Consider the following 11,899-nt stretch of genomic DNA (forward strand, 5'->3'; position numbering starts at 1 on the left):
CGGTACGTATGGAAAGGTGAATAAATTTGCAAGTCATCTTTGATAGAAATATTCCATTTTTTGTTTAAACTCGTTCAGAAAAGAAAAATAAAGCGCGGGTTGTGCTTAGTAGGACGGAAATTAGATCAAAAACCCTATGTATTTCTAAATCATTTTTTGAAACGTTCCATCTAAGGATCATTATTTAAGGGTAGGTATGCGCAGTTTTTAAAAATATAGGAAAATATAAGGGTGTTCGTCTTTTCTGGGTCCTACCCTACCAGGGTTTAAGAAGGACATGAGACAAAAAATGTAAGACTTTTCTCATTTTAAAATATTTTTATATCAAAAATAAGTTGTAAAGATTGTTTACAACTTATTTTCGATACAGTCCTCAATCTACCCAGGGAACCCGCAGTCTTCGGCTTGGTAATACCTTGCTTTTGCTGACTAGGCTGTTTGAGGTCCCAAACCATTCCCTCCCTAAAAAAAAACATGTTTTATGGATAGCCCCTTAGTGGCTTAAGGAGGAAAGACCTCCGGTATTTTGAACTGATCCTTGCCCCTTGATTAATGTACCTTTTTTACATTTGCATTTCTGTTTTTTTTTCACTATCAACAGGCATAATTTATACGTATAATGATGCAGTCGGAATTACTCACCATCAGATTCATTAAATACTTCTAAATTGGTTTCCACATGGTTATCTTCAACTGGTTTCAGTATTTCTTTATCTAACGAGAGATTATTGTGAGAGTTCTGTAATGACAAACGAACAGGTTTTATAATATTCAAGAAATCAACAAACTAAAACTTACGATAATGTCTTCAAAATGTTCATATTTAAGCGCCTGTACGAGTTGAAGTAGATATAGCAATAAATCGTCATCCATTGCTTGGTCCAACCTTGATATCGCATAACGTCTTACTGTTGGATGGTTGAACGATGAGTTCAATAGTTCTAACGCATCTTCCACATCCATGGGCGCCCATTTAGCCAGTAGAGCCAACGCTTGTCGGACTTCTGTGCCTGTCTCCCAATTAATACATTTCAAAAACTTGGTTAATGCTTTTTTTTGAGTGCTCAGATAAAAGCGATACTTCCATATCAAATCCTGTTCTTCGCTACTTAAAATGGATGTTGGAGAATATCGGTGAACGATGGAATGCAGTAAATCACGTACACTGAAATTAATTGTAACATTGCAATCATGTGTAGGGAAAGGTGGGACAAGATGGGTTACGGATTTTTTTATTGTCAACATCAACAGGTTCAATGGGCTCAAAATCAAACCATCATTGGAGTTGAATTGAACCTTTTGATATTGACAAATAAATTAATTAATAAATGTACTAACTGACAACTGACCTTGCCGTAGGTTTTGCATCCCGATCAGATAAACCCGATCTAGCTGATCGCGACAAGCGATGATGTTTCCGTTCGACTAAATTGTCCTAAAAACGTTAACGTGGTATTAAAACGATTATCGCTAATTTTAAAGTTCATTTATATAGAAGGAGTTCTGTGCTACTTTGTCGTACGTAGGGGGATTGTGCAACATTTCCCCGAACGCCATCATCTCGAATCCCATTAATCCGAATGTGAAAAGTTCGAATTATCGAATAGTTGTTACTCACTTATGTAGTAACAATTACTCATTGATGGGTAAAATTTTACTCATTTAATGGGTAGTCCCATTTTCCCTAAAAAAATGCGTACTTTATAGTCATTATTGAGTATTTTGCGGCTACCGTGTACTGAACCATTAATTTCATGTTAGTCTACAAATTGTTGTATGATTTTTCTCTGGGCATTGGCATAACATTGTAACTGCAACCAGGACTAGGACCTGTATCTTTACATAGATGAAAGATGCATAATTGTGATGCCATATGGAATGAGGTGGTCATAAAACTGTAATTGAATCAAAAGTAGATCATTAAGGATTTGATTCATGGGGTCCGCAGATGGCCGGTGTCATGGCTAATTTTACAAGGCAGATCATTTACATATGGCAGTCATTTGATTTGCGAGGAAAGGGCTTAAAAAAATTGTTTACAAAAGCTGATAGGCCCTTTTCAATTAATGGTAGAATTTTATTCTAATACTTGTTCCTCCATTTTCCCTTTCCTCTTTTTCCACTATAGTTCTTATTGCTAACTAAGACTAGGCAAAGGGCATCTCAACCTAATACTAAACCACCGTATTCAATAAATCGGAAACCTGAGATAATACTGTTATCGTATTAAAGATGGAACATATTATGTTTTACGACGTGGGATCAGTTTTGGTCAGAAGAATTCCTGGAGATGTTCATTGTCTGTTCTCGGCATTGGTATATCCAAACTTCAATCAGGAAGTAGGATCAGCAGAGTATTACGTATTGGCATTTTTGGCTTTTTCAATAAATTATAGCACGGAAACGTCACTTCTGACAGAAATGAAGTCTGCAACATAGTTACAGAGAAAAATTAAGTCTTTCTTGGTTATATGGTATTTTTTAGTAGTGTTGAGTACAAATTTCCTTTGAATTATGTTATAATTTCCTTTAAATTATGTTATAATTTCCTTTAAGTTATGTTATAATTTCCTTTAAATTCCGTTATAATTGCTTATTTTTTGACAGATACGCGTATTTCGACTACTGATTGATACTTTGACTATATGTTTTTAGTATTACTTCTACGTGAAGTCAACGATTTACATAGTTGAAGATGCTAATTTCAAATAACAGACTGTAGTGGTAATTTTTATACGATAGATGGAGTAGATGAAAGCATAGAGTTGATAGTTCCGTTAGAGTACGGCAGTGTGAAGATTGTATATAGATATTAGAATAGCGAGCTAGGACAACTTTTAAGGAAGGTACAAATCGGTTTTTACATCTCTCTTTACCAAACTCCCCCTTTGGAGAAGGATGGTGAGGGGTGTCCCCCCCCCCCAAGTATCAACTGTGTGTTTGAAACGGTTCTACCGATTTTTTACCGCACTTCAGTTGTTATTTGAAGGAAGGCATCCAGTCGTAGGTTTGGAAATTGCAACTATTGTTTACCCCTACCACGATATGTGCTCCTGTCATCGTCGACTTCCCCTCGAGATCGTCAAGTCGACGATGACAGGAGCACATATCGTGGTAGGGGTAAACAATAGTTGCAATTTCCAAACCTACGACTGGATGCCTTCCTTCAAATAACAACTAACAAATCAAGGCTTTAGCGAAGCTGAACGAACCTGTAGTCCACTGGGACACACCGTTGATCAACATGCTATGCTACAAACTGGATCCTACGGCCCTCCGAGCCTGGGAGGAGAAGACCAGTAGCAGTGATGATGTCACCTACGAGCAGTTAGTTGATTTCCTATACCAAAGGGTTCGAATACTGAAGTCCGTTGTTACCGATCTGCAGCATCGTTCGTATCAACCCGGGCAAGCCAAGGTGGCCGGTTCCAATCCGATCCAGAAGAAGCCATTCAAGATGGTATCCAATTCCGCCACGACCGAATCCAAGAACTCCGCTCCGTACTGTAGCGCCTGTCCAGAGAACCACTTACTGTTCCAGTGTCCAGCGTTTTCCAAGATTTCCGTTCGCCAGCGACGAGAACTGGTATCTCAGAAGCGCCTATGCTGGAATTGCTTCCGCTCTGGACACCAAAGTAGGAATTGTACATAAAAGTACGATTGCCGAACCTGTCACCAGAAACACCATACACTGCTACACGAAATTGCAGCCCCGAAGGTACAATCCACTCCAGTTGTCATATCTGGTCAGCCACCCCGACAACCGAATCCATCCACGTCGACTGCCGTCGAAACCCCCGGATCAGTAAATCCGAACCCCCAAGTGAGCTTGTCGGTACAGTCGTGACAATCCACGGTCCTGTTGGAAACGGTTAACCTCCTAGTTGTGGACCAGAATGGCAAAGAGTTTTCCGCGCGTGCACTCCCAGATTCAGGATCGATGAGCAGTTTCATCACGAAGAAGCTTGCGAACACACTCAATATCCGACATACGAATGTAGACATCGCCATGTCTGGAATCGGTGAAACGTCGAAGCAGATCAAGCGCAAGTTGACTGCTGCTATTAAATTAAATAAGAGATGAGCTAGCCTATGGCTAAAAATCTCTATAATAAAGGAAAAAAAAAAAAAAATTAATTAAATTGGCATACTATTTAGACATTTGCGATCAGTTAAATTTAGCCGTGAATATGGCATTTGAGGAGTACAATTTAAAAACTGAACTTCAAATAAAATCTTGTCCTAGGAAATTCTTCAATTATGTGAAAACCAAATTAAAATCTGATAATTTTCCATCAAAGATGCATTTGGACGATAGGGTAGGTGAGAACTCGGAAGATATATGCAATTTGTTTGCAAATTTCTTCCAAGAAATCTATACTACGTTTTCAGAAGAGGACCGTGACCGTGAATATTTTGAATCTTATCCAGAATTTTCAAGTGACATCAGCGTAAGTCAAATCAAGGTTCATGATATCTTAAAGGGTTTAAACAATTTAGATGCATCTAAAGGTCCTGGCCCTGACGGTGTTCCGCCAGTTTTTATGAAAGCTTTAGCAACTGAACTTACTGCTCCATTATTTTGGATTTTCAATATGTCACTGGAATCCGGAAACTTCCCTAAAATATGGAAAAACTCGTTTTTAGTGCCTATCTTTAAATCGGGCAAAAAATCCGACATACGTAATTATCGTGGTATAGCTATAATCTCTTGCATTCCGAAACTTTTCGAGGCGATTGTGAATGAAAAACTCTTTCTTCAAATTAAAAACAGAATAACTACTATGCAACATGGCTTCTTTAAAGGCCGTTCAACAACTACGAATTTGCTCGAATTAGTTAATTATTCCTTGAATGCAATGGATAACGGAAACCATGTAGAAGTGTTGTATACAGATTTCAGCAAAGTGTTTGATCGAATTGACATACCCATGCTTCTTTTTAAACTTCAAAAAATGGGAATTCATTACGCACTCCTCAAGTGGCTTGAATTCTATTTAACTGACCGCCATCAAATAGTAAAATACAAAGGAAAGACATCAAATCCCGTTGATGTCACTTCTGGAGTTCCTCAAGGCTCCCATTTAGGACCGCTTTTATTTATTCTCTTCGTCAATGACATATCTTTCATTACTAAGAAATTGAAAGGTTTAATCTATGCTGACGACATTAAACTTTTTTTGGAAATAAAAGATGCCAAAGACATCATCACATTCAAAGAGGAAATACAGATATTCCATACTTGGTGCCAAAAAAGCCTGCTACAATTAAGTATAAAAAAATGTAACTCAATTACCATTTGTAAGAAAACGAGTCCTACCCGATATAACAATCACTTTAGGAAACCAGATCGTAGAAAAGTGGGATCTAGGTGTTATTTTGGACTCAAAACTTACTTGCACAGATCATTATAACACAATTATTAACAGAGCTAACAACATGCTTGGTTTCATACAACGTTTCTATTATAACTTTCAAGATCCGTATACGATTGTACATTGCTTATGTAAGGTCGATATTAGAATATTGCAGCATAGTTTGGTATCCTTTTTGAATCACACACGAAGAAAGAATAGAGTCCGTTCAAAAGCAGTTTCTATTGTAATGCACTCCGCAAGTTAGGTCGGACTGTATTTCTTCTGCCATCTTTCACAGCTCGGTGTATGCTCATAAATATCCAAACATTAAAAGAGCGTCGTGAATTTGCTATGATTTCATTCGTAAATGATATCGTATCACATCGCATTGATTCAATAGAACTATTGTCATCCTTAAATTTATTTACACCATCTAGGCATTTACGAAATAGAAATATATTTGCTACAAATCGTTATCGTACGAATTATGCCGAATTTGGACCCCTTAACCAAATGATGGACACATATAATAAGCACTGCGATAACATTGACTTTACAATGACAAAAACCAAATTAAAGCAATATTTTAATTCCTCGCATAACGTCAGCCAGAAGTTTTTTTTTAGCTTGTTCTCAAGACATATTATAAACAAATATAAACAAAGCCAGAATTGTAAACATAGCTCTTAAGACAACAATTGTAAAACGGTCTACACTGATTGACGACAAATAAATAACTAAATCCACGCTGCGTTCGTACAGTACCACGCTCGAGTTCCTCATCCTGAAGAACCCACAGTCTGCTTGCCAACCATGCCAATTAATGTTTCCTCGTGGAAGTTTCCTGAAGTTCCGTTAGCTGATCCAAGCTTCCTCGTTCCAGCCGACATTGACCTGATTGTCGGTTGAGAAGTGTGCCACGAACTGCACACTGGCAGTAAGATTTCCTGCGGCGATGAGCAACCTGTGTTCGTCGAGACCTCTTTCGGATGGACTGTTTCCGGGAAGGTATCCATCTTATCACCTGAAGTTCCACGTGTTTGTCACCTCACTACTGTGGACCGTAATCTGGAACAAGCCCTCCAGAAGTTCTGGGAGTTACAAGCCGTTGAACCCTGTTCCAAATTTACGGCAGAAGAAAATCTCTGTAAAACTGTATGCCACTACCACCATTCGCGATTCGCCAGGTCGTTATATCGTTTCCTTGCCACTCACCCACGATCCACTCGTCAATCTCGGTCAATCCCGTTTGATCGCCGAGCGCCGCTTCCTGAACCTCGAAAAACGACTTGAGCGAGATCCAACCACCAAAGAGGCCTACTGTCGCTTCATGGATGAATACGAGCGCCTGAATCACATGGTGAAACTCCTGGATCCAGTAGATGAAAGCCAGCCGCACTGCTACCTCCCACACCATCCGGTGTTCAAAGAATCCAGCACCACCACAAAGGTTCGAGTTGTGTTCGATGCGTCGTGCAAGACGTCATCTGGATTCTCCGTGAACGACCTTCAACTAGTTGGACCCGTCGTTCAAGAAGATCTACTGTCGATCCACATCAGATTCCACATCTACCAAATCGCATTCGTCGCTTACGTTGAAAAAATGTATCGGCAAATTCTGCTGCACTACCTCTTCCGGCGGTATCAACTTATCCTCTGGCGTCCCAGCCCAGACCAATCAATCGCTGCAAACAGTAACGTATGGTTTTGCATCCTCTCCATTCCTGGCAACCCCCACTATCGTTCAGATTGCGCAAGACGCAGCCGAGAACTATCCAGCCGCAGCCGCGGTAGCCCAGAAGGATTTTTATGTAGATGACTTCCTGTCTGGTGCCGACAATGTTGATTCCGCCATCCGCATTCACCAAGAAATGTCCGCCATGCTTTCAGCAGCAGGCTTTCCGCTGAAGAAATGGCCTTCAAACTCGCCTGAAGTACTAGCCGATATTCCCAAAGAAGATCTAGCATTCGCGCCGTACCATGACCTGCAAGACGACCAATCCGTTTCCACTCTCGGACTCATCTGACGTCCAAGTCAAAGGTGACTCCGTTGGCCAAATCACACACTATCGCACGTCTGGAGTTGTGCGCAGCAGTATTGTCGTTGAAGCTACACGAGAAGGTGGTACATTCCATACAAAAGCCCGCTGAAGTTTTCTTCTGGACTGATTCATCCACTGTCCTGCATTGGTTACTCCAACCAATGCAGGACAGTGGATGAATCAGTCCAGAAGAAAACTTCAGCGGGCTTTCGCCATCCCGATGCGGGCCATCGCCATCCCGGTGGAAAACGTTCGTCGGTGATCGGGTCGCCAAGATCCAGGAAACAACAGAATCCTATCACTGAAAACACGTTTCCGGAGTATCCAACCAAGCTGATCCTCTCTCCCGTGGCATTAATCCAGTTGACATCAAAGACCACGTGCTCTGGTGGAGTGGTCCGGAGTGGTTATCCAAGTTACCATCTGACTGGCCCGTAAGTCATCCTTGATCCGCTTTGAATGTCCGAAACGAGAACCTGAGTAGCCATGCTGTCTACTCTTGATGCAAGATTTTCCGATCAACTGTTCAATAGATATTCCAGCTTCAATAAGCTTCACCGATCCATCGCATACTGGATGCGGTACTTCCGTGCCTTGAAGGCAACCATCAAGAAAAACACTATCGAATTATTCGTAACCATAACCACTGCCAACCTACGTGAAGCAGATCTTGCTTTAGCTCGTTTGGCTCAGCGGGAAACGTTCTGCGAGGAATTCTCCAATCTTCTTGCTGGAGAACGAGTACCGTCGTCATCACCACTGAAGTGGCTCAATCCAAGAGTAAGCAAAGAAGGCTTGATTCGAGTTGGTGGAAGACTCGGCAACGCCGCAGTTTCCGAAGATGCTAAACACCCGATCGTCCTCTCATCAAAGCATCTGCTATCCAATATGTTGGCCGATCACTACCACAAGACGCTGCCTCACGCTGGTCCCCAGCTGATGCTCGCCACGATTCGCCAGAAGTTCTGGATCATCGGTGGTCGAAACCTTGTTCGCCGTACGTACCACCAGTGCCACACAAGCAAACCCGTCCTGGTGCAGCAGATCATCACCGACTTGCCCACATCAAGAGTTACTCCGACAAGACCATTCGCCTTATGCGGGATCGACTACTGCGGCCCCGTGTACATCAAGTCGCCGATCCGCAATCGGGCACCAACGAAGGCATATATCGCCATATTTGTGTGTTCGCCACTCGTGCCGTTCACATCGAGCTTGTATCCGATCTATCTACGCCGGCTGTCCTAGCCGCTCTCCGCCGTTTCGTCACTCGCCGTGGAAGGATGACCGAAATCCACAGCGACAACGGCACCGCTTTCAAGGGTGCAGCTAACGAGCTGCATAGAATTTACCAGATGATCAAGACCAACGAAGCTGATCGGAAGCAAATCCTCGAATGGTGTACGGAAAACAAAATTGTTTGGTGTTTCATCTCGCCCCGTGCGCCCCACTTTGGCGGATATCAGGAGAGAGATTATGATTAGAATTTGCAAGCAGTGTTGAACCAACCAAGTTAGTGCAAGGTGGCCGGAATCATTGATGTTAAACTAAACTTAAACTAAATTAATGCTAAATGAACTTAAACCTACTTAACCTAAATTAACTAACTAAATCCCATAGATAAAGTTAAAGTTAAATCATAATTCTATAAATTGAAACGAATCTAAAACTAAAACGGTATCACCCTAATCTAGTTGATAAGAGAAGAAAGAGGAAGCTGCTCGCATGCGCTACACACTGATGTCCACTTGTAGTGGTCACGAAGTACATTTTAAATAGGTAGGATAGAGGAGACAATTGTAAATATAGATAGTACAAAATATACCGTCGGAAGCGATACATCCCTTTTTCTGTCCTGTTGTCCGGTCGTCTGCCGTTCTACGCATATCTGTCCCATGTTACTTATGGACGTTTTTCACTTTTGTTCATAAAGCAGTACTCGTTTAGGTAGACTTTGGAATGAAAATAGAAAAACGTATCATTTGTTCTGGGTTTGTATAAAACAATATCAAGCCTAATTGTCCCATGTTGAAATTCTACGCATAACTGTCCCACAAAGATTATCTTGACTGAATCTATCATTAACGAATCTATTTGTGTACACAAATTTTTGAAACAGGATTTATATAATCAAAAGAAACGGTATGAACCATTTTAGGAAGTGGAAGTTTTATTTTATGTTGATAAATATTTAGAAAAACGGGATTTCATATTAAAACACCAGTTTATAATTTCAAACAATGCCTTATTAGACACTTACTTAGACACTCTCCACCCTCACACTCCCCCTATAGTGTCTACGTGTTTCATGAAAAGCCCCTTTTATAATATGATATTACGCAGCATAAAGGTCGACTCCGTACGGAAGAAATTTGCATGTGCATGTCAACTCATCCAAAGTATTTCTTGAAATCATCGAAGCCCACGGTCAACGATCGTGTAACGTCATTCTACGTGTAACGTATTGATCTTTTGTCCACAGCATGTCAGCCACCATAAAGCTATGGTTGGACTCAAAATGATTAAGCACAATCTCATTTAGGCCTACGTTATTCTTGCTAAGTAGAACAAGACGTTAAGAAGTTTATGTTCTAAATAGTGCATTCATCATTAGTTGCTTGAAATGCCCATACCTTTAATAGTTTTATAGAAGTAGCAATGTCAACAAATTTATAGTTGGTATAATTTAATGATGGAAAGCTATACAAACTATCCAGGATCTTAAAAAACTTCGCGGAGAACGCAAGCACGCTCATGCAAGCACAAGATTAAAGACGTCAAACGCAACGTAGCCATCAAAGCAACACTGAAAGTAACAGTTCCTAGTGGGACTAACATGCGTAGAATATCCTACTTCATTGCAAATTTCTAAACATAACAGTCCCATTAAATATTGTTCGTATAAAATAGGCTTAACTGTTTTCTTTGAAGGTAATTTCTGTAGTTTTCACTAAAACATATTGATGCTGTTGTAATGTGAATAATGCGGTAACTTATTTTAACGTATATTTCTTCCAATGAGCAGAAATGATTCGAAACATTATTCGCGATTTTCTCAGAAGCAACTTTTGAAACATGGGACTGATATGCGTAGAACGGCAGGGTATTGCATTCAATTAAGATTTTCGTTGTTGATCCGAAAGTGCGCGAGTGAAGTGCCCCGATATCCCCCGAAAAAGATTATTTTTTTTTTTTTTTTTTTTTTATTATAGTCACTTTAACACTCTTGGGCCATTCGTGACTTGTCCGGGGGTGAGATTTGAACTTGAGACTTTGGCGTGAGAGGCATGGATGCTAACCACTACGCCGGGGTCGCCCCCGAAAGTGATTAGTGCTATGCTGATGCACTTGTATGCACTTGTGGAAACACTGATTCGACATACATCGACCCCATCTACGTTGGTGTTTTCAGCACAACAATCTTCTGAGCCGTCGATCCCTCCTCATGGACATGAAGGTTGACGGTACTGAAGCAAAGGGTTATGTTTAATTTCTTTATATTTGCAACGATGATTATTTCCTATAGTGACACATGTATCACCTTCTTAATGCTTCAGTATACCTCAAACGATAATTTTCTTGGTTGTTAATAGAACTTCCTTGATGAAATCGGCTGCTTCATGCAGACTGAGCAATTCTTATTATAGTATCAGATTTGTTCTGTATACAGAGGAACTGGGAGGGCTTATTAGAAGCTTCTCACCAATAAAGTAATGATCTTCTAGTAAATTTTGCATATCATGTTATTAAAATTTTATTTTATTTTAGCATATTCAGTCAATTGGCATTAGCATACAATACGATACATCAATAATACCTTTGAAAGTTTTTTCAATTTTTGTGATCTGATAGATTTCCCAGTTTGGTTAGAAGTTTCGAAGCTAACGCATGTCTATAGGCCTAATAGAAAGATAGGCAGAAAAAGTGTATCATGAAGTTGCTTTAGATGAGTGATTTTCGGAGTTTGTAATGGGGATTTGTGTTTGTTGGATACGGGAGGAGATTGGAGGGCGGGTGTTTGACGCATAGAGCCGTCAATTTCGCTTTCAGAGTGTCGCAGTCAGCGGTTTTATGATTCGTGAGCGCTCGCGATTCGTAGAATCGTTGATTGTGGCTGCGAGTGGATTTGGCGGGTTTTATGTGTCGGACGCTTGCCTTTTGGCCTCTTCTTGCGTCTAGCATGTGCAGAGTATCATTATAGCGTCTAATGGTTTTCAGATTCCTGGTTGCGTTTAATACATTTGTGAGAATACCTTTTTGAGATTTTAGTTGTCACGTTTTGTCTGTAGTTTATATTTTGTTTATTTCATGTAATTATCGTAAATAATTGTTATTCAATAATAGATAATTCGCCCATATATTCAATAATAAATTTACGAATGACTGTAATTTGGATACCTTACAAATTGGACAGAATCACAAACAAGAATATGTTGCTGAGCAGTGCTGAGATTTGTCATTGTCACTGACAGACTTTCGCGTGATATTGACTAAATTGTT

General features: G+C 40.3%; 1 protein-coding gene across 1 annotated transcript in view; it reads right to left on the reverse strand.

Annotated features, from left to right (window-relative positions):
* Positions 1-11,899, reverse strand: part of LOC135714892 (phosphatidylinositol 3-kinase catalytic subunit type 3-like) — an 82,077-nt gene that overhangs the window by 26,273 nt on the left and 43,905 nt on the right. The window contains exons 4-6 of the mRNA XM_065238304.1: positions 1,350-1,435; positions 799-1,165; positions 643-739 (exon numbers count right to left, since the gene is read on the reverse strand). Coding sequence (XP_065094376.1) covers positions 643-739; positions 799-1,165; positions 1,350-1,435 — 550 coding nt within the window. The remainder of the gene's footprint in view (positions 1-642; positions 740-798; positions 1,166-1,349; positions 1,436-11,899) is intronic.

The sequence above is a fragment of the Ochlerotatus camptorhynchus genome, unplaced genomic scaffold (assembly GCF_037179485.1).
Source record: "Ochlerotatus camptorhynchus isolate MF236.1 unplaced genomic scaffold, CSIRO-AGI_Acam_v1.1 ptg000756l, whole genome shotgun sequence".
Lineage (NCBI taxonomy): Eukaryota > Metazoa > Arthropoda > Insecta > Diptera > Culicidae > Ochlerotatus > Ochlerotatus camptorhynchus.